The sequence below is a fragment of the Adiantum capillus-veneris genome, chromosome 8, assembly GCF_014529385.1.
Source record: "Adiantum capillus-veneris isolate H3 chromosome 8, ASM1452938v2, whole genome shotgun sequence".
Lineage (NCBI taxonomy): Eukaryota > Viridiplantae > Streptophyta > Polypodiopsida > Polypodiales > Pteridaceae > Adiantum > Adiantum capillus-veneris.
In genome coordinates, this window is record NC_140938.1 from 116,479,599 (window position 1) to 116,503,494 (window position 23,896).

At 48.1% G+C, this 23,896-nt stretch overlaps 1 protein-coding gene and 1 pseudogene across 1 annotated transcript in view; both read right to left on the reverse strand.

The window, feature by feature from the left end:
• Window positions 1-23,896, reverse strand: part of LOC147452818 (calcium-transporting ATPase 10, plasma membrane-type-like) — a 60,850-nt gene that overhangs the window by 19,549 nt on the left and 17,405 nt on the right. The window contains exons 4-6 of the mRNA XM_086519027.1: window positions 17,371-17,466; window positions 17,182-17,295; window positions 15,734-15,964 (exon numbers count right to left, since the gene is read on the reverse strand). Of these exons, the coding sequence (XP_086375153.1) occupies window positions 15,734-15,964; window positions 17,182-17,295; window positions 17,371-17,466 (441 nt within the window). The remainder of the gene's footprint in view (window positions 1-15,733; window positions 15,965-17,181; window positions 17,296-17,370; window positions 17,467-23,896) is intronic.
• Window positions 23,085-23,638, reverse strand: LOC147452819 (uncharacterized; annotated as a pseudogene).

The following is a 23,896-nucleotide window of genomic DNA, read 5'->3' on the forward strand; positions in this document are numbered from 1 at the left end:
CATTGCCCCGAAATGAAGGATCACTACAGTAAGGATTGCCCTAGAACTCGTGCATCCACGGCCTGGAACCCAAGTCAAAGCCAGAATGAGTTTGCCTTTCCCAAGCTCAATTTGATAGCAGTTAGCACCGTTTCTAAGCCGTCCCCTTCTACCCACATGGTTACCCCCCAAAATAAGTTGCAGTTGGTAGAGGAGCCATCAGGTGTCCTCACTCGGGCCCAGAGAGCTGCCCTCGGTCTTAGTATTCCAACACGTTCAACTCCCCCACACATTCTCTCAACAATGGATACCCTGCCTACAGCCGCTGACAAGCCATCACCAAGTGGCAAGCAAGAATCCAAATCTTTTCTCTCCGATCATGATGAAGCTTTCTTGGAAGCAGTTTCCGATCTGCAGAAGATCAAGGTACCAGAGGAACAACAAGTAGAAAAAGGGAAGCTTACAGTAGAGACAATCTTGAAGAACACCTTCCAACAAGTGTCCCTCTATGACATGCTGCGACTAGATGCGAGTTTTAGAAGTGACACCCTTGCTATTATTCAGTCACTTTACCCTGGAGCAGGTCCTAGTGGCGGGCACCTCCCAATGCGACCATCAGAATCCTATATGATATCCAATCCCATTGCTCCACTCATTGATTATAGAAGCCCTCGCCTGACTGTGTCTGTTTTGGGTCGGCAATTCTCAGGAGTGATAGTGGATGGTGGATCTAGCATCAACCTGATGCCTGAGTTCACTATGTTAGCTCTAGGTCTACAGCCTACTCGCCATGCTCCCTTCGCAGTTACATTGGCCGACCAGAGGACAGTCTACCCAGTGGGCATAGTGGACAATGTGCCTCTGCAGGTACAAGACTTTACTTTTAACTTGGATTTTGTTGTGGTTCGTCTTCCCCAGGTTGAGGGCGGATTTCCCTTGCTCATTGGAAGACCATGGCTTCGACACACTAAAGCACTTCATGATTGGGGAAATTATGCCATGTGGATACATACTTCTGGCTCCCCGATGCAACCCATTCACTTAGAAGGAGGTATGGATCCCGTGGTGTAGCAAGTTTCTTTGTCAATGGAAACCAAACCTAAACAAAAACAACCTACTACACCTGAAGGTTCAGACGAAGATCTGCTGGAGTGGTTGGAAGCTACCAAATCTATGCCCTGTTATGGAGTCTCTATTCACTCCTTGCCTAGAGGTGCACTCTCTTCCAATGTTTCAACAATAACTAAACCTGATGAGCCTGAGACAACTCAAAGATTGAAGGTCATAGATGCTGCTCCTGATACGCCCTTGGTGAAAGTCTTTGAATTTGATGAGCCTATGAAGAATCATAGAAACGGGAAGGAATCTCCTCTACAGGAGTTCACCCCCCCTCAAACATCAGCCCCATTGGTGTCTGCTTCTCCAACCAGAACAAAGCTATCATAAGTGCTTAGCGAAAGCCCTTCACAGAGCCTGTCCTGCTTGATAAATTCCCTACTCATTATAGTTGTCTGCTCCCTCCTCGCCCCTATCTACCTCTATCCCCTCAACCCTACCCTACCCTCCCCCTCCCCAACTCGTCCCCCTTCCCCTCCCCAACTCGCCCAACCCTCCCAAACTCGCCCCTTCCCCTCCCAAACTAGTCCCTCCCCCTCCCCAATTCGTCCCCCTTTCCCCCTCCCCAACTCGCCCCCCCTCCCAATTCGTCCACCTACTCCCTCTTCCTATTCGGCCTTTTCACCAATTCAGCCCTCTCCCAAATTCGCCCCTCCGAACCCACCAATTGGCCCTCTGCCCAATTAGTCCCTTCCCAATTCAGCCCCCTCCCAATTTGTCCCCCTCTTTCCCTCCCAATCCAGCCCTCTCCCAAATTTTCCCCTCCCCACCCCAATTGGCCCTCTACCCAATTAGTCCCTTCCCAATTCAGTCCCCTCCCAAATTCGACCCACCCTCCCAATTCATTCCCCTCTTTCCCTCCCAATTCAGTCCTCTCCCAACCCCAATTGGCCCTCTACCCAATTAGTCCCTTCCCAATTCAGCCCCCTCCCAATTCGTCCCCTCTTTCCCTCCCAATCCAGCCCTCTCCCAAATTCATCCCTCCCAACCCCAATTGGCCCTCTGCCCAATTAGTCCCTTCAAAATTCATCCCTCTCCCAAATTCGCCCCTCCCAACCCCAATTGGCCCTCTGTCCAATTAGTCCCTTCCCAATTCAACCCCCTCTCAATTCGTCCCCCTCTTTCCCTCCCAATTCAGCCCTGAATTGTCATCATCTTTGCATAAGAATCCGCCATCCTGTGTTCGAGCAGAGAAACCTCCTCCTCTAAGTGTTGAGTTCTCTTGCCAGCTGCAATCATTTCTTGCATGGTTGGGCCTAGCACTTGCTTCAAGAAAGATGTAATATGCGGTACCTAATGGTTTTATTTCCTAGTTTTTCAGTATTTCCTCTCACCGAGACGGTGAGTGGTCTTGTGGCGGGCAACCTGTAGCAGGCTACAGTGTCACTTTCACAGGACACTCAGTTAGTACAGTTGGTCTAGTCTGGTTCACACTGGACGGACTCTTTGGGCTGGGCAGTGACACGTGGCAGGATACGGACGGTGGTCTAGTGGACATCGTGGCCAGGTCACCACCACCACTCACTTTGGAGATTGGCTTAGGTGGCTGACATTTATGGGCCGTTGGTGGATCATCTTCTGGATATATGATCCAGCGTTGTCGTCTAGGAGCATAGAGTCTATACACACAGCACGTCTTTACCATCCCTGCACATCTGAGCCTCGACACCCCATTGTACCTGAGAGTCTTGGCTGGAGCTGAGTGTGATGCCACGCCAGAGTCTGTATCAGTTCTTTGAGCTAGTCGAGTCATTTGTTGTGGTCTGCTGTTGTTGCGTCGCTGTGAGCTCAATTGTTCTCTATTGTTTCTTATTTTAGTCTGTTTTGAGTGAGATTGTCATGCACATTGCACTGAGGAGCACCCACTGTAGAGAGCACGACACACTATATGCGCTACATGTAGACTCAACTGCGTCACACATCATGTCAACGCCTACGTGTCAAAACGTAGGAGATCACTCGACCACTGCGCTAATCAAGTATAAACCAACTAGTAGCTCAATAGTGAAAACCTGTAACCTGCAGCTGTAGTCTCACACTTGGAATATGCGTCGACGTGAAAACATGAGGCAAAATCAAAGGAAACCTATAACCACTACGAGCATACCATAAATGCACTCCTGCGAGAGTGGGTACAAGAACACTAAACCTGTGTCCAAGCATCAAAGTGAGAGTAAACACTCGATCACTGTCAAAGTGGGAATAAATCGACCACTATACGATCATGAAACCATGATCAAGATGCATCAAACCCGATGCTCACATATACCCAAACAGAGAGCAAACTAGCTCAAAACGCATCTCACAATAGAAAGTGCCTACAAAAATCTGCAAAAAAACCCTATGAAATCTGTGACTGTCTGTCTGTAGCCACACAAGCATATGCAACCCTCACTTCTACGAGAGTGGGTACAAGAACACTAAACTGTGTCCAAAATGACAAAACCTGTCAAAGTGAGAGTAAACACTCGATCACTGTCAAAGTGGGAGTCAAACTCAACTACTAAACCATCAGAGAGTAGGCTGTGAATACGTGCAAAACATGCGAGAATTTGGGGACAAACGGACAAAGTTTCACCTGTACTTTGAGCAAAATCTCAAAAAATCTCTCCAAAAAAATGCACCAAAATAGACACTCAGTGTCTCAGTAAACAGATCCATAAATGGCATACATGCACTGCCAAACCCTGACAAACTGGCTCACTCTTGAACGAGTGGCTCTATGGACATGCACTTGTCCAAAAAAGCTCTAAATCTGTGAACCTGGTACCTGTGAGCTGATTCAGCTCAAGTTGTGTCCTCAAATGCATACATAGCATGAAACTTCACCAAACCATGTAAAAACCTGCTCTCTGGAATACTCCACACAATCATATATAGTCTGCACTACAAGAAAGTGCAAACTACGAGCAAAACTGTCGAGAAGCTGACACACTATATCGTCGGTCGGTAAGCATGTCGACCGGAAACCAAGAGCAAAGCACAACCAGCTGCCTATGGTCGCAATCCCCGTCCGAGAGCCACGCTCGTGGGAAAACTGCTCCATCGGAGCCGCTATGTGTCGGTGTGTGCTGCCGATACCGAAAACTGGAGAATCGTCGAAGTCGAAATGGCCAAATCGAAGTCAATATGTCGGGGGATGTCTGTCGGAGCAAATCCGCTCCGGAATAGGCGCTGGAGGGGAGTCACTGGCAAAGCTATGCTAGAGTAGAGCTAAATTGCTCTCTCTCTCTCGAAGCCGAGAAAAACCTGGTTGATACAGCCTTCTGCCGCCGGACGGAAGTGATCGGCAATGCGTAGTCGCTGCAAATCGCCGAGTCACCGATGCCGAGGAGAATTCCGGAACACCGAGAAAACCGCCAAGATCGGTGTTGATTACCGATGCGTCGAGCCGTCAATGCGAAGCCGTGGAGGAGAAAAGTCCGGGAGAAGTGCTCTCAACCGGGAAGAGAAAAAACCACCGAAAGATGTAGGGCCGATGCCGGGGAAACGCCCGGGCTTACTCGCCTGTGTTCGCACATGCCTATCTGTATGTGTGTGTGCGCCCGCGCCAAGATTGTACGCGTCTGCTCTCTTCCATGCTACTGATGCCGGTTTCACACTCTCTTTCTCAATCTTAAGTCAATTTCATGATTCATTGGGTGTGTGGAAACTGCGCTTACACAAAGTTTTAAAAAATTGACTTCTCTGTTGAATTGCCAGGCTCTGTCAACTCTTCTGCAATCCCCCCCCCCCTAAAGCTCCTCTGTGCATGTCTGTGTGTGTGAGTATCACACACACTCAGTTCTATTTCCCCCAGTTTGGCTCACGCTGCCCTGCTCCTTGCTCATATCCGATTCTGCTTGATTCTTGCTAGCTCCAAAGTCGCCTAGTGCTACCCGGTTCTGCACTGGCTCGAAAATCCCCCAAATTTGCCAATTTGTGTTCCCTTTGCCTTCGATTTGCTTGCCCGAAATCCTTTTTGCGAGGCCTGCTCGGTGCCTAAATTCTCCAAGCCTTGCTGGCCACTCGATTCCGACTCCAACCCCGATTCCTTCAAAATCTGCAGATGCTCGAAAACACCTCTTCGAACTCAAGCTGCTCGGTTCTACCAAGCTGCTCAATTGCACTCGATTTACCCTCAATTCCTTCTTGCTCTGCAGATTCCTGCTCGATGCCTTGTTGCCTTAAAGCAAATCTTATTGCTCACTTCGCTTCCAAGCTTTTCGATTTCTCTTGCATACAAGATCAAAGGATCTGCCTGCTCAATATGCCGAGATCTCGCCCGATCTCCGGGTGCTCACCGAGAAGCTCTGATCCGATGTCGTCAAGCCGGATCCACCACCGTCAAACTCATGCTGCCATAGCTGAGCTCCGTGCTTCTGTCTCGCCGGGAAGCCGTCGTTGCCACCAAAGCTCTGATACTAGTTGAAGAGGGCATGTGTGCGGATGCGTGCGTGCGCGGTGCGGTGTATGTGCGAGAAGGGGAGAAGGAGATGGAGAGAGTGTGTGGGTGGAGACAACCTCACAAATGAGGAGCTCCTTATTCTTGATATAGGTACAAGAATAAGTGGTGTTAGTGGGAGGGCGGCCGGGCCTGGCACATAGGCCTATACCCCAACTTTGATCACTGTCAAGTTGCCTACAAGTAGTTACCAAGATAGCAACAAAGATTTATTCCTGTCAGAAGCCACATAAGCTACGATTTTGCCATGCTTAAATTCCCAGAAATGCAAGGTCCTTGGCTGGAAGGTTAAGAAGGCTACATACAATGTCCCAAGGTTGGATAAGTCTTACCAACATTCAATACAAACACGGTAATAGATTATTTGAAATGCCATGCACAGGCTTGATGACTTTCTAATATCCAAGGCAACAAATATAAATTTACACATCATGAGGAGTAGTACTCTATGGGCCATGCAAAACGTTTACATGTACCCACCCCTTACCATAAAACTCTTGTGTGACATGGATTTGTGCAATGAAGTTTGGGACGCTAAATGCGAATTGTATGCATTGGGGAGGATGAAGCTGCCTGCCCTCCCAAGACAGCACTGCCAATCGATAGTGGAATAGAAACAGATATGCCATTCAATATGAAATCTTTTTATTTTTCCAAGGTAAGCATCAGTTTAATTGCAAAATCCATCACTTGTAAAGAAGGAATGATTTTGTATTGCTCTTCTGGTTCCATTTCATGAAACTTCTTTCCTTCAATGGCAACTCCATCTTTCAGAATGCCACATTCAGCTGCTATTGCTTTTGCTGTCATAATATTATCTCCAGTAACCATACGAACCTGCACAAAGCATTTTATTCTATCTTAAGCAATCAAAATTACTTGTGTACCTATGTATTTGTATGTATCTTGCTTTTTGAAACAATAGTCTGATTACATATAAGAGGAAACACCTAACCATGCTGACATGCCATAATAACACAATTCAATCAGCAAAAGTAGAACAATCAGTTAGAAGCTGCAATGGAGGTGCATATATTCACTTAGGGGGATTGTAGGAAATATATACTCACATCGAGGTTCATCTCACAGCAAGAACGAAAGGAGAAAAGACAGATATATCCATGTCCTTATAGGCCAAAATGGTCCGTGAGACCAATTCAATGAATGACTGATGATGATATTTCTCATCATAAGGTACCATGTAAGCAAAGGCCACAATGGAGATGCACATATTCACTTAAGGTGATTGTGGGAAATATATAGTCACATCAAGGTTGGCCATCTCACAAGAAAGAAAGAGAGAAGGAAAGACAGATATATACACATCTTTTTAAGGCCAAAATGGTCCATGAGACCAGTACAACGTATGACTTAGGTTGATACCTCTCATCATAAGGTATCACAGAAATGAATGGCAAAGAAAAATCTCTCAAGTGACTCTAGTATTGTAGGCTACAATCGGTGAGTTGTAGTAATTGTCTTTGCTTTGCACAATATTACCATTAAGGGGTGCCTCAAGAGAAACAGACCGTTGAGCCGTCATCATGCATTACTCCTCCAATAGCAGGTGATGATGGCTTAAATCTGCTGAAAACTGCTATCAGATTGATCTTGGGACAGGTAAACTCATTTTGGTTTTGACTTGGGCTCGAAGACGTGGATGCAAGAAGTCTGAGACAATCCTTACTGTAGTGATCCTTAGCTTCAAACAATGACGACAGGGAGGGGACCCTTCATGTAGGGGGCATTTGCTTAGGTGATGTCCATATTCCCCGCATCTGTAGCACAAAATGGGCCGAACCGATTGGCGAGGTGGTCCTTGCTCCTGGTGCATGGAGGTGGAGGTGGAGGCGTAAAAGCTTTGAGGGGATGAGGGAGCATTCGCATGATAAAAGCTCTGAGAGGGAAAAGTGCTCTGCATACATAGGAGGGGCTGTCAGCAAAGGTGGCATGTGGTTTGGATGGCCATAGGGGGAAACCATGTTGGATGTAGGTGCTGGCCCTTGTTGAAGAGTAGGACCAAGACTTTGCTGTATTTGTCGCAATCCCTTTAGGTAGTAGCAATCCTTGTCCTCACGTTCAACCTTTTCACATAAGTGGCAATAAGCCCGGAGGGGACATTCATGTGGAGGTGCCCGGGAGAGCGGCATGAGCTACACCAGACCATAGCCTTAGTCTCCTGCTGAGATCTGAGCTCTTCTAGCTCGTGCTTGATCTGTTCCAAAGCCTCCTGATGTGGACGCTTCTCCTGTCTAAAGAGATAAGGACCTCTCTTCTTGAGGAGCTCGTTGTAACTTTAGGGCTTCTAGTTCCCTGCGTAAAGAGTCAACGGGTCATATGGACTTTCCGAGAGTACAGAGGCAATATCTACTTGAGAAGAGTCATTGAACAACTCCTTGCCCCCTCTATCCTAGTAGCAGTAGCAACAAACTCCTCCAGAGTGGCTTCAAGTCGGAAACTCTCTCTGAGTTTTTGTTGAGAATTCTTAGGAAGAGCCTTCTCTACCCACTTCTTGACCATAAATTCACCTAGTTGCTGAGGAAGCTTAGCGACCAGAGACTTTGTTCTGGTCATGAGTTTTGCAAAAGTCTCATTGGGCTGGAGCATCAAGTTGGCCAACTCATCCAGAACCTTCTCTTGGCAATTCCCTGGTTTGAAAGCTTCACAGAACTATTGTCTTAATGTGGCCCAATTAGTAAAGTGGTTTTTGCAAGCTGACTGTACCATTTATCTGCTAAGCTATCCAAGGTGTATGGAAAGAGTACTAGGTAGGCATCTTCTCGGTTGAGGCCACAACCCCTGCAAAGGGAAACAAATCTCAGAGGATGGTCGCCGGCATCCTCTGTGGAGAGACCTTTGAAAGTCGGAAACTTGATGTTCACCTTAGCCAGAACGCTTGTGAGCTCCTCCATGGCCATCTGTGCAGGAGCTCACAAGCGCTTGCCGTAACACAGTGGGCGAGGACTTTACTGGGGAGGGTGACCGGGGAGGTGTAGAACTAGTTGAGGGAATGGAGGGAGCTGCGTAGGAGGGTAGGCGTAATGGGAGTGGATTTCTACTTGGCACGCAAGGTTGATACTTTCTGTGGTAGTACTTCAGAGGGCTCAGTAGTGGGCTTTGTCGAGCTTTAAACTGCCTTGTATGTGTCATGCAGTATTAGCAGCAACCCACCCAACAAGCTCTGGGTGTCGCGATCCTCGAACTTGCTGGATAGTCTAGACCCGCTAGACGAGACCCCACTAGACTCTAGACGACTCTTGCCGAATAGGGGCAAGAGAGACTAGACCAGCTAGACCAAGCTGGACAAGGCGAAGCTGGTCTAGACCAAGCTGGTCTAGGGAGAGGCGAAGCTTGTCTAGGGAAAATTTAGACCAGACCAATCCGGATAGGGCAAAGATGGTCTACACCAAGCTGGTCTAGGGCGAGGCAAAGCTGGTCTAGGGCAAATTTGGACTAGACCAAGCCGAACGAGGCGAAGCTGAAGCTGGGGACCAAACCAGTCGAAACGAGCAGATTAGCACAGACGTCTCGATTCGACTCTTGATAGAGTGAGACTTCAGTTGAGGTCCCACCGGGCGTGCCAAAAATGAGAGCACCTGTAGCGGAGATAGTGTATCGTCCTCTCTACAGTGGGTGCTCCTCAATGCAATGTGCGCGAAATCTCACTCCAACAGAATGAAAATACTCAAGACAATGAATAATAGAGCGAACAAACACAGCGACTCAACAGTAGAACCTGAACAGCATGGGACTCGACTAACGCAAAGAACCAGTACAGACTCTGGCATGGCAGCGCACTCAGCTCCAACCCAGAACTCACGGGTACAATGGGGGTGTCGAGGCTCAAATGTGTAGGGATAGTGTAGCGCCGATAGTGTGTCGTGCTCTCTACAGTGGGTGCTCCTCAGTGCAATGTGCGTGACATCTCACTCAAAACAGAATGAAAACAAGGGAAGCAATAGATAACAGCTGATCAACACAAAGACACAGCAACACAGACCAGAACATATGAACTCGACTATCTCAAAGAACAGACTGTAGCATGGCAGCACACTCAGCTCCAGCCCAGAACTCACAGGTACAAAGGGGGTGTTGAGGCTCAGATTTGCAGGGATGGTGCAAACGTACTGTGTGTATAGACTCGCTGCCCTCGACGACACTGGACCATATATGAAGAAGATGACCATCCTTACCCAATAGATGCTACTCACATGTACCACTATAAAGAGCCACCAACGGCTCATAAATGTCAGCCATCTAAGTCTATCTCCAGACTGAGTGGAGGTGGTGACTTGGCCACAATGTCCACTAGACTACCGTCCGTATCCCTGCCACGTGTCACTGTCCAGTCCAAAGAGTCCGTCCAATGTGAACCAGACCAGACCAATTGTACTAACTATGTGTCCTGTGAAAGTGACACTGTAGCCTGCTATAGGTTGCTCGCCACAAGACCGCTCACTGAGCACAGCGGAATACTGGAAAAATTGTGAAAGAAAACCACTAGGTACTGCATCCGTACATCATTCGTGAAGCAGCTGCTAGGCCCAACCATGACCTTACATGCCTCAAAAAGTGGAGATAAAAACACTGCATTGCTTGCAAACGCCTTAAGCCTTTGAAAAGGTAGGAACCTAGTATGATTGCATAGTCCAAGAATCCCAATTTGCAAAACAGAAAGAGGCTCCACAACAAAGAGATATGCTCGGTTTGGATCCAGCGCATCTTTACCTTCCATAACCATAGTGAGAGGAAAATGACCTGGTCCATGCTTGTAGATGAACCTTGCAACACTTTCTGCACAACACTCTTCTCGAAAAGAGGGATGACCATAAGGTGGAGTAACACCGCAAATAAGGTTAAGCTCCATCGTGATGACAAAACGAAAAGCATTAACAGCAACGGGATGACAACCAGGTGAATGCTTGAAAGCCACAAGAAAACAACCAAAAGGCTCTTCATCCTGGTCGTCTGCTGTGAAACACCAAAAGACTTGCTTCAAAAACTCTAAAAGCTAGCAGCCCTTGCAGAGCAGAGTGTACAGATTGCTTTCTTTTTCCTGCATTTTTTCTAGAGAGGAAAGGTTGGTAGGGCTAGACAGGGGCGAGGGGGGCTAGATAGGGGCGAGTGGGTAGTAGGGGCGAGGGTAGTAAATGGCCGAGGGGTGGGTAGGTAGTAGGTAGGAGGCGAGGCCTAGGTAGGGGGAGGGCGAGGGCGAGGGCGAGGGGTAGGTAGGGGGCGAGGCCTAGGTAGGGTGAGGGCGAGGGGTAGGTAGGGGGTGGGTAGGGGGCAAGGCCTAGGTAGGGGGAGAGGGCGAGGGATAGGTAGGGGGCGAGGCCTAGGTAGGGGGGGCGAGGGCGAGGGCGAGGGAGGGGGTGGGTAGGGCGAGGGGGAAGTAGGTAGGGGCGAGAGCAAGGCGAGGGTGAGTGGGCATGGGCGAGGGCTGGTGAGGGGGACTAGGGGCTCATGGACGAGGGGGTGTGGGGGGGCGAGTGAGTGTGAGGGGGAAGGTAGGGTGTAGGAGATAGGGGGTAGATGGGGGTGAGAGGGTGTGAGGGGGTGGCAAATAGCAAATATATATTCATCTCCAATGCAAGGTATAGCCGGAAGAATTCATGTTCCATTGTATATGAATTCCATGGTCCACTAGCTGAAAGAGGAGATGCTACAGAGCGCAGTAGTTGATGGAGAGCATGAGGAGGTACCATGAGCAAGACAACTATCATGAACAAGGAATTCATCAAGCAAGACAAGCTCTGTGAAGGGAGATCACTAGACACAGAGGAGAGCTTTGTTCTGGTCGGAGAAGCAGACACCACTGGGGCTGATGTTTGAGGGGGGGTGAACTCTTGTAGAGGTGATTTCTTCCCGCTTCTATGATTCTTCATAGGCTCACCAAATTCAAAGGCTTCCACCAAGGGCGCATTAGGAGTAGCTTCTGTGACCGTCAACCTTTGAGCTGGCTCAGGTGGCTCATTAGGTTTAGCTACTATGGAAACATTGGAAGAGGGTGTACCTTCAAGTAAAGAGTGAATTGAGACTCCAAAACAGGGCATAGATTTGGTAGCATCCAACCACTCCAACAGATCATCATCTGACCCGTCAGCTGGAGTAGGCTGTTCCAATTCAAGGCTGGTTGCTAGGGACAAAGAACTATGTTGCACGACGGGATCCATGCCTCCTTCTAGGTGGATTGGTTGCATCGGGGAGCCAGGAGTATGTATCCACATGGCATCGTTTCCTCGATCATGAAGTGCTTTAGTATGTCGCAGCCATGGTCTACCGATGAGTAAGGGAAATCTGCCCTCCACCTGTGGAAGACGAATCACAACAAAATCCAAACTAAAAGTGAAAACTTGTACCTGCAGAGTCGTAAAGCCATCATAGTGAACTCAAGCATCATATTGATGCCAGATCCACCATCCACAATTACTCCTAAAAATTGCTACCCCAAGACGAACACGGTGAGACGAGGGCTTTTATAATCCGTGAGGGGAGCATCGTGATGGGATATCACATAGGACTAGGATGGTTGCAGTGCGAGGTGCCCGCCACTAGGACATGCTTCGGGGTAAATTGATTGAATAATTGTAAGGGTGTCACTTTGAAAACTCGCATCTAGCCGCAGCATGTCATAGAGCGACACTCGTTGAAAAGTGTTCTTCAACATTGTCTCTGCTATAGGCTTTTCTTTTTCTTCCAGTGGCTTTTCTGGTACATTGATCTGCTGTAGATCAGCCACTGCTTCCATGAAGGATTCATCAATATCGGAGAGCAAAGATTTGAATTCTTGCTTCTCACTGAGTGAAAGCTTGGCGCCAACTGAAGGTAGAGTATCCATTGTTGGGAGAATGAGTGGGGGAGTTGAACGTGTTGGAATACTAAGACCGAGAGCGGCTCTTTGGGCCCGGGTGAGGACGCCCGCTGGCTCCTCTACCAACTGCAACTTCTCTAGAGTTGTAGCCACATGGGCGGAAGGGGGTGGTTGAGGAGTGGTGCTAACTGCTATCAAATTGAGCTTGGGAAAGGTAAACTCATTTTGGCTTTGATTTGGGTTCGCAGCCGTGGATACACGAAGTTTAGGGCAATCTTTATTGTAGCAATCCTTCGTTTCAGGGCAATGACGGCAGGGAGGGGCCCTTTGGGCAGAGGGCATTTGCTTTGGTAATGACAATATTCCCCGCATCTGTAGCACTAAATGGGCCGATTCAATGGGCGAGTCGAAGGACGAGATGGTCCTTGCTCCATGGAGTTGGAGGTGGAGGCATAGAAGCTGTGACGTGGGGAGGGAGCATGGGTGTGATAAGAGCTCTAAGAGGGAAAAGTGCTCTGCATACCTTGCATAGGAGGGGCTGACAATAAAGGGGGCATGTGGTGTGGATGGCCACAGGGAGAGACCATGTTGGATGCAGGTGCTGACCCTTGTTGAAGAGTAGGACCAAGACTTTGCTGTATTTGTCTCAATCCCTTGAGGTAGTAGCAGTCCTTGTCCTCATGCCCAGACTTTTCGCAGATGTGGTAGTAAGCCCGAAGGGGACAATCCTGTAGAGGGTGTCCTGGAGAGCGACACGAGCTACACCATACCATATCTTTAGTCTCCTACTAAGACCGAAGCTCTTCTAGCTCTCTCATAATTTGATCCAAAGCCTCATGATGTGGGGGCTTCTCCTGTCTAAGAGAGATTGATTTCTCCTCTTGAAGAGCGCATTGTAGTTTAAGGGCTTCAAGTTCCCTGCGTAAGGAAGTCAAAGGGTCAGACAGACTCTCCAAGAGTACAGAGGCAGTCTCTACTTGAGAAGAGTTGGTAAACAACTTCCTTGGCCCCTCTATCCTAGTAGCAACCGCAACAAACTCCTCCAAGGTGACATCAGGTCGGAGATTCTCTCTCAGTTTTTGCTGAGAAGTCCCATTTCTTGACCATGAACTCACCTGGTGGTTGAGGAAGCTTGGCGACCAGAGACTTGGTTTTAGTCATGAGTTCTGCAAAAGTCTGCTCTGGCTGGAGCACCATGTTGGCCAACTCATCCAAAACCTTTTCCTGGTAGTCACCTGGCCTGAATGCTGCACAAAACTATTGTCTTAAAGCTGCCCAAGTTACAAAATGGTTCTCTGCGAACTGGTTGTACCACTTGTCTGCCAAGCCATCCAAGGTAGATGGAAAGAGTACCAAATAAGCATCTTCTCTATTAAGACCACGACCTCTACAGAGAGATACAAACCTCCTTGCGTGGTCGTTTGCATCTTCTGAGGAGAGTCCCTTGAAAGTAGGAAACTTGATGTTTACCTTGGCCAAAACACTGGTCAAAGCCTCCATGCCCGCTTGCTCAGGAGCCCGTTGCTCAATTACTTGCTGTAACAAAATGGGAGAGAGCTGGGAAGGTGACCTGGAAGATGTAGAACCGGATGGAGGTATGGGTGATGAGGTTGGTGGACCTTTACTAGATACCAAAGGCTGACGTCTTCTGTTGTAGTACTTCAAGAGGACTTAGTTGTGCGCTTTGACGCTCTGATGACCGCCTTGTTTGTGTCATGCAGTGACCACAAACCCAACAAAGCTTTGGGCAAGAAGACCTTTAATTGGTTGAACACAGGTCTAGACTCTACTAGACCAGGGCAAGTGACTAGACCACCTGGCTAGACCAGGGACGAGGAAGGCCTAGACCAAGACGAGAGCTGGTTGGACCAGGGCGAGAGATGACCAGACTAGCAGGTTGCATAGTGCAAGGCAAAGTAGGCGAAGCTAGGTAAAAACCAGCTAGCTCCTCGATTTGTACCTCAACAGAGAGTGAGACTTCAGTTGAGGTCCCACAGGGCGTGCCAAAATGAGAGCACCTATAGTGCGGATAGTGTGTCATGCTCTCTACAGTGGGTGCTCCTCAGTGCAATGTGCGTGACATCTCACTCAAAACAGAATGAAAACAAGGGAAACAATAGATAACAGCTGATCATCACAGAGACACAGCAACAGCAATAGACCAAAACATATAAACTCGACTATCTCAAAGAACCGATACAGACTCTGGGGTGGCAGCACACTCAGCTCTAGCCCAGAACTCACAGGTACAAAGGGGGTGTCGAGGCTCAGATGTGCATGGATGGTGCAAACGTGCTGTGTGTATAGACTCGTTGCCCTCGACGACGCCGTTGGACCATATATAAAGAAGATGACCATCCTGACCCAACAGATACTACTCACATGTACCACCACAAAGAGCCACCAACGGCTCATAAATGTCAGCCATCTAAGTTTTTCTCCAGACTGAGTGGAGGTGGTGACCTAGCCACGATGTCCATTAGACCACCGTCCGTATCCCTGCCATGTGTCACTGCCCAACCCAGAGAATCCGTCCAGTGTGAACCAGACCAGACCAACTGTACTAACTGTGTGTCCTGTGAAAGTGACATTGTAGCCTGCTACAGATAGTGCAGACGTGCTATGCCTAAACTCAAGACAATAGACTCAAGACGCTTGACCACACAAAGTAGAAGATGATAATGTATCCTACGACTCGCACCAACCACACATATGTATCTCCTAAAGAGACACCAACGCCTGGCAGATATCCCAATCCAGCTAGGCCTACTAAATGAGGTGGTGGTGATCTGGCCACGGTGTCCACTAGACCACCATCCGTAACACGTGCCACGTGTCACTGCCTAGGTGAGAGACCGTCCAGTGTGAACTCCTGACCAACTATAACTAACTGCCGCTAGTGACACTGTAGCCCTGCTACAATATCAACTACAGACTGGTTGCCTAACTGAGGTGGTGGTGATCTGGCAACGGTTTCCACTAGACCACCATCCGTAACACTTGCCACGTGTCGCTGCCTAGGCGAGAGTCTGTCCAGTGTGAACTCCTGACCAACTGTAACTAACTGCTGCTAGTGACACTGTAGCCCTGCTACAATATCAACTACAAACTGGTTGGCAATACACACATCTCCAACCAGTTGCTCACAAGATACAATGGGGGTGTCAAGGCTCAAACAGTGCTAAGAGAGTGCTGTGACAATGACTTGTACAAGATTGACTAGGATACATCCCATCCATAACTTCTAAGAAATATCTCTGAGGCACAGCTACACATATCTGGCCTATAGTGGTAAGTGATAGGCTGGCCACGGTGTCCACTTGGCAACCACTCCTCGGTCAATTCACTTCTAGAATTATTATGTTTTCGAAAAAGAACCTAACCTTTATGCCTGCAATCTGACATTTATGCACAGCATCTGTCACACCTGGCCTCAGAGGATCTTTGATTCCAACAATAGCCAAACATGTCAAGTTTTGATCTGGGATGTCTGGCTGCGCTTTTTTAACCCTTAACACCTGGGTTTCATGCTCTGGTAGCTCTCTACATGCAAAGCAAAGAGTTCGAAGTGCAGAGTTGGCAAAAGTAACAATGATTCCTTCCAGCTCTTCCATCTAAGAAAAGAAAAACACAGAGTCAATACCTATGATGAATCTATAAGAACCTGTACATTAATCATACATACCCCCACAATCTTTTCTTTTCATCTCTTTCATGTCATGAGAATGAACATCATCATTATGTCTTAAGAAACATCTTCCAATGATTAGTTGCTGAAATTTCAGTGCTAAATACTGTAGATAAGGTGTAATTGAAGCTAATAATCCACAACATTAACATAGGATGAGCTGAGTAAACCTTGATGGGAAAGAAGCAGATATCCTCACAGAGTCATCAAAGCCGTAAAACTCTGTTGTCCTTTACGTACCCGCGTTCAATTACAAGAAGCGAGATGAAGACATACAATTATCTTGCTGAACATAACTGAATTATGCCATCTCATATTGCTCAAAGGAGCCTTTTCCTCAATCTATCAAGTCGCCACTTCAACACGAAGTGGCAATCTGGTTTCGGCTATTGACCAACTTTGAGTTTAGAAGAAAGACTCTTACTCCTAGTAAAACCTTCTTCTCAACCAGGAAAGAGCAGTCAGGCACTTTGCCATATGTGAATTGATGGCCTGAATTCTTACCTACGCGGCTTTCTAAGATGAGCATCAAACAATGCTTGATGATAGCCCATTTACCATTCCCTTGGAAACAACGACCATTGTCTAGCACTGAAAGCCAACTTTCCATTTAGGCTCATTGGAAGACACATGATCTTTCGATTAAACACAACCTGCAGGGTGGTCAAATGGCAGGTGCGTATGGTTTGCAGATTCACCATACAGCTGTAGAAGATTGAATGAAAATTAGCGAGGGAAAGTGACAAAGAAAGAGTAACACAACATGCTGATGATGATCACTTGTGAACAAGGTGATGTTGTTAACAAAGTGAAGTCCATCCACCATGTCCTATCTAGCAAGCAATCCCTGTTGATAAAGCTGTTGCAAACCAACATAACTATCACACCTTCTTATACGATCTTCAGGGAGTGAGTAAACGTCTGAAGATTTCTTGTGTACATAGATAAATCTGATGAAAATCTGGGGGTCTGGATTTGTTAGTGGTAGCCATAAGCATTTTTCGCCTCAAACAAGGAAACCGAATTCTTGGCTGTCCAATTGGTTGTCATGTTTAGAGCGATGGTGTCCTGGCTAGGCAAGCTCATAATTCTTATTTATCCCCGCCCATTCTTTCTGTTTACCTTAACATGGTAAGATGTAACCTTTTCTTTTGTAAGATCAAAGAGATTGCCCTCTGCATCAATATATCTGGTACACTGTTTTAGCAAGACTTCTGAAGCTCCCTTCCAATGAGCCCAAACACTTCCATTTTTCTCCTGATCGACAAGGATCAACAATCATATACGTTGTTTGATGATGTGTCATAGAAACGAAGAATCTGCTGTGTTTACCTCAATTACCACTCCCATGTGTTTCTTGGTTGAATTGAAAGTGTCCACACAGATAATTGTGTTCTCTCTCTGAATGTCATCAAACACAGCTCCTAGCTACATATTCAGGAACCAAGATTAGAGATACTAAAGGGCGGAATTTACACCTCATCGGAGCTTTCCGGGAAGAAAACAACACCATCAATTTGACAACCCACAACGAAAAATAAACATAGTAAACATGTAATAGAAATCAGCGTCTTTCTTTGCAAAGAGAGAAATGAAATGAAATAAAATGTTTTATTCAATGTCTTCAAAAGGCCAAAATGACCTATGAGACCAGGAGTTACATCCCAATTAAATCTGAATAACTCTGTCTGGAAAGCTATGACATGAACAAAATCTAAAATTTGCGTCTGTCATACATTGATGCAAAGGTGAATAAACATGGTGAACAGGATAGGGGAGATGAGAGTTAGAGACTATTATATACTTCAGTTGGGGAAAGAGGGGGTCGAGGTTCAAGGTGTACAACAACTCATCTGAAGAGGTCAAGAATTTGTCTCTGAGAGAGAGAAATGAAATGATATATTAACGTCTACAAAAGGCCAAAATGACCTATGAGCCCAACAAGTTACAAACTGGCGAATCTAATACAAAGTCTGTGTGCTGAAAGAAAGACTAACATCTTAAACAAGATGTTGTAGTGAAAGTGAAAGTGGGGGAAAGACTAGAGACTCTCTAATCAATACAAAGGTACAAAATAATGAGGGGTGCAAGAAACTTAAGCTACTAAGAAGGGGATAATCCTCTAGCTCAGAGTAAATCCAGCATCGGCCGGTGTTGGATCTCCTCGATGTCCTCCATGGTCAATAACCTGACTAGGCATCGTGCATGGCGCGCCAAAATAATATGAATCCTCCTCTATAATCGTGGGTGGCTGGATCTCCCTAGGTCCATTGAACGGTCAATCAGTGTGCCTCTAGTGGAGGTGGAGTTGAGTTGGCAGCTTGGGAGAGATTATGTATGACTGCGGGTTTCAGATGTGTGGCAGCATTCCAGCTTCGTGAGGCCCCCAGACAGCTTGGCCTTCTCTCGTTCGGACCGCAGAGTGGGAGGCGTGAATCTATCTCGGATAGATCGCTTCTACACTAGTGACCACTTCTGTGACTTGGGTGTGACAGTTGGCATTCTGGCAGGGACTTCCTTTTCAGACCATGCTCCAGTGATCCTTACAGTGACTGATAGGCAGAGGAGGGGGAGCACGATGCTTTGCATCCCAGCGAGGGTCTTGCTGGACTCGGCGCTTCGAGAGCAAGTGGAGGCTCTTTGGACAGAGAGCCTGGACATGCAAGATTCTCCTGCTGACAGAGTGGCCTCAAGACTTGCTAAGCTTAGTCGACTCTTTCTTCAGGAGTCTTCGGCTCGCCTAGCTGCAGCGAGAGAGGAGGAGCAGCGTCTCCAACGGGGTGTTGCTTCCTTGCAGAGGATGCAGGAGCAGCATCCAGACAGTCCTTGGTTGGAGGAGAAGTTACAGCAGGCTCTCCAGGAGCTCGTCAGCACAAAGGAGAGGCGCCATGAGTTTGATTTCCATCGACAGGCATCTCAGTCATAGTTACTGAGGAATGCCACCCCATGGGCAGGGAACGGCGTTCTGGGGGGGGGGGGTACATGGTTCGGAACGGCCAGACGTTCCACAGAGACTTTTGGTACCGGAACGGCTGGGAATGGGCAAATTTTCAGATTTTGGTGATTTGTCTTGTGAGCCTTCCCCTTGTTAAATGTCCCTTCCCCCACCCCTTACCTTCACAATGCACAAAAGCTTTCAAGGGCCAAAGCTAAAGCTCTACCCTCTCAAGTCTCAACTCTCAAGCTCTAGCCTCTTTCAAGCTTTCAAGTCTAGACTCTAGAGTCTACAAGGCTACAAGCTCTCCCCCTCTCTCTCTCTCTCTCTCTCTCAACTTTCAAGCTCTCTCTCTCTCCCTTCCCTCTCTCCCCCTCTCAAGCTTTCAAGCCTACAAGACACACGTTTGCCATAGTAAGACTGAATGGTCTTCAAATCAAGTGTTTTTTGAGTGTTAAGAATCAAAGGACTCTGAGATACTACTTCTATTCAATCACACAGAGCTTGAAATTGCATTATTTGGGTGTTTTTATGCCTCCCGTTCCACGCCGTTCCCGTTCCGCGTTCCGGGTAACTATGATCTCAGTGGGCCCAAGTGGGTGACAAAGTGACAAGCGCTTTCTCTGAGGCAGTGGGACCTCGGCATACGCATGCCAAGGTATGACAATTGAGGAGGCCCCACGGGTCAGTTGTTTCAGAGCCAGAGGACATGCGTGCAGTTGATACTGACTTTTACCGTGATTTACTATCTGCAGAGCCCAAGTCAGAGCGTCAGGATACATGCACAGAGCAGGTGTGGGCACAAATGCCTTGTCTTGTGACTGAGGAGATGCGCCAGAGGCTTGAGCTGCCTCTACAACTAGAGAGGCTGCACATGGCTCTTAGTGCACTCCCCCGTGGTAGCTGTCCAGGTGAGGATGGCTTGACTCCCAACTTTTTCTTGGAAAACTGGGACTTGCTTGGCTCAGATCTCTAAAGTGATTTTCAGTACATCCTGCACACAGGTGAGATGCCTGACACCATCAGTGAGTGCCTGATCTACTTCATTCCCAAGGAGGGTGGCTCCTTGGATGAGATTCAAGAGTGGCACTCCATCACCATCCTTAGATCAGCCTACAAAATTCTTGCCAAGGCCCTGAGTTTGAGGATTCAGCCACTTCTAGAGAGCATTATACATAGGAGATAGACAGGTTTCGTCAAGGAGCGTAGTATCCTTGAAAACATCTTTACTTTTCGGGAGGCTTCTGCCCTCGCACGGCTCCGTGGTGAGGATTTGGTGATTCTTCTTCTCCATTTTGAGAAGGCCTACGACAGAGTTGACTGGGACTTTTTGGAGAGCACTCTACCCAGGATGGGCTTCTCAGATGCTTGGATCAGAGGGGTGTCAGCTTTGTACAGACGGGCACACAGTCATGTGCTTTTGTCAGGAGGTAGAGGTGATCGTTTCATGCTCACACGTTTGGTCAAACAGGGCTGCCCTCTTGCCCCCTTCCTCTTTCTGTTCTATGCTGAGACAATGCAGGTTTTTGGTTTCACAATACGTTGGTTTACGTGGCTTAACGCTCCCTATTCGGGAAGATGAGCTACTGGACGCTAATTTGTAGACGACTCAGCCTTGTACTTGGATGGCCAGGAGGCCAACCTTCCCAGGTGTGAGTAGGCTCTTGAGACTTTTTTTTGTGCATCTGGCGCACTGATCAACTGGAGAAAGACAGTGGCTTTCTCGGTTGGTAGTGCTCCTACGCCGGATTGGATGCCAGGGGAGGGTTTCAGATGGATTCCTCCAAGGACTACAATTCGGTACTTGGGCTGTTAGGTAGGTTTGGACTTGTCTCCCGAGCAGCAGATTGCTCCCCTCCTCTTGTCTATCAGAAGGAAGTTGTTACATTGGAGCTCCGCACGACTTTCTCTGGCAGGCAGAGTTGTAGTGGCCAACCAGGTGTTGTTGGCTACTATGTGGTACATCACTTCTTGTTGGATCTTCTCGAGTTCTTGTATCAGCTAGGTAGAGAGGCTGATCAGGAACTTCCTTTGGTCAGGGCGTGACACTCAGATAGCCCGGGCCAAAGTGGCATGGCAGGTCATCACTCTTCCTTGTTCGAAGAGAGGGTTGTGGATCATAGACCTGCACAGCAGAGCAGAGCCCTTCTTGGGAAGTTCATCGTCAGAGGACTTCTTCCAGGTGAGGAGCCCTGGAAGGATTCTTGCTTTAGCGGCTTAGTGCTAGGGTGCCTAGGGCTGGAGGCCCCTGGCGACCCTCGACTAGATGGATTTTCACAGAGATGCACAGAGTTGGCTTGAGTAGGAGATTGGAGGACTGCTTCGCTCGCTTGTCTGCTCCGATCTTGGGAGCAACTGTAGAGAGGCCTGGAGCAACGTCAGCCTACTTGCACGGAGGAGCGCCTGAGACAGCCCCTTGCTTGGAACCCCATGGTTAGCACTCAGAGATGCCACTTGGTTGGCAGTCGGCCTCATGTTTCCTAGGGTCCCATGGCAGAGGGTCCAGCATGCTCTTTAGGTGACTGTTTACAGTTTTCAGGCTTGTCAGAGGAGCTTCAGGGCATTCAACTACAGGGCATGAGAGGGGTGCACAGCATGTGTCAGGACATCTCAGAGGCAGTACCAGCTGAGTGGCTCACACCTCTGGAGTCAACAGTGCCCAGATGGATGGGAGCCTTCACGCGACTGGAGGTTCTCATCTCAATTCGGGCTTGCTCAAAGACTATACGCTCCCTGTTTTACGAGCTACAGGGTAAGGAACGTTTACACAGAGTTGCAGTAGAGGCTCCACAGGTGACAATGCTGTTTTCAGAGGATCCAAGTGGTGGGCATCTGTGGGAGGACTTGTGTCATAGATCCAAACACAAAAGCTCTTGAGACTGGCCACTGGAGACAGTGGGTTTGGGAGAGCTTTCCACTGGCACGAGTACAGTGGGATCCTGGAGAGTGTCTTTGGAGGGACCCTTTCTCGTCAGCAGCCATCCAAGTGTCCCTTTCTTTCAGTACACTATTCGACTGGGACGTCACATACTGGTAGAGCAGAGAGAGGCTCGTCCTGCTGCAGCACCTCATTGGTAGGAGGAGAGTCTCATAGCTGAGTTCTTGGTAGCTTTTTGGGAGAGGTTGTGGGACTCCAGATAGCCGAGGTGAGTCACTTTGTTCCAGTGGCTGGTTGCACACCGAGCTACAGTAGTTGGGAGCTGGCTTGTACATAGTGGTCTCTCGACCGCATGTGCAGCTTGTGACCATCTTGTGGAGAGTCAGCGTCACCGTCTTTGGGACTGTCCTTTGGCACAGAAGGTGTGTCTTCGTGTTGTTCGACTGATGCCAGCTCTTCCATAGCTCGGCAGTTCACATGGGGAGCAGCTGCTTGGTCTACTCTCACGGGCCTGTCACTTCAGTTTGAGCTATCCTCCACTAGCAGGATGATAGTGATACAGGGGGGTCGACCTACATTCCAGCCTGCTATAGAGCTTACTCCACAGGAGTGGTGCAGTGAGAGAGAGTGTTGGGAGCTCATTAGTGACCTGACACTCTGGTTGATCTGGCGGGCCCACTGCTTCCGTATCTTCGAGGCTCGCCCTGTACCACCAGTAGAAACTGTTTGGGATCTTTGGCTAGAGCTGATCCATACTCTCAGAGGACAGTTTGAGAGACTCCACGGCAGCTCTGACCGCATGCGGGAGAGCGAAGAGGCTTTCCTTCGACTCTGGCGTCTTGGGCCTTTCTTCACCATGGTCCAGGGTGTGCTCAGATGGCACTACTGTCCACCTGTGTGGCTCTTCCCTCCTCCCATCTCTTGATTTAGCCTCATTGTACATATGCTGTTTTTTCATTGGGAGAGTCTCCCCATCATGATTGTTGTAGCCCTCTCTTGCAGAGGTGGTTGTAGCCCCATGGGCAGTTTTCATTAACTAATAGAAGGATCTTTTTCTCAAAAAAAAAAAATAATAATGAGGGGTGCAAGAAACTTAAGCTACTAAGAAGGGGATAATCCTCCAGCTCAGCGTAAATCCAGCATCGGTCGGTGTTGGATCTCCTCGATGTCCTCCATGGTCAATAACCTGACTGGGCATCGTGCATGGCGCGCCAAAATAATATGAATCCTCCTCTATAATCGTGGGCAGTTGGATCTCCCTAGGTTCATTGAACGATCAATCAGTGTGCCTCTAGTGGAGGTGGGATCCGAACTTTGCTGCAGAATCTGTCTGTCTAGCTGTCTAATGGTAATGGCTGGCCTGAAATAGTCCGTAACCTACCGCTGAGTCTGTCTCTCTGGTCGCCTCAACAAGCACTCTCTATGTCTCCTCAACTCAAACAAGAACAGACCCAAGCATCTTTGATCCTGGTATCCCATAACTCTGGAAAGTGGTCCAAAACCCTCCCTGAATAAGCAACAGAATCGCCCGCGAATCTCATAGTATGCAAATCAATAATATATGTAATGCAACTCTGTCTCTGGCTCCCTATGGCATAACGACATACCCTGACCTCAACTGGAACTCCTCTGTATCTGCCTGTCACAATCTCAAGTTGATGTCAGGATGTGCGTATCTGGCCAATAGGACACTGCACCCCATATGGTAAATGTGTATCCATATAGCTGGGCTTGACTACAAAGCCATCTACCGTGAGTTGGAGAAAATGTGCTCTGTAAAAAGCCATCTTCGTGCCCAACTCCTGAGTAGGCTCTATCCAAGTCCCTCTTGTGTCCATCTGAATCAAGTCCTAATGGATAAGTCTAGTAATCTTTGTCCATGTCATAGTGAGAGAGGGGGCCTCCAAAGTGTACTGGAAGAGAGACAGTCTGTCCATGCTGAAATCATGCATCTAAAACCAAGAAGTCATATGTCCATACCAGCAGGCCGTGCATCCTTGTAAGGCCAACTGCTGAGAAGACTCAAGAGCAAGCTATGCATATTT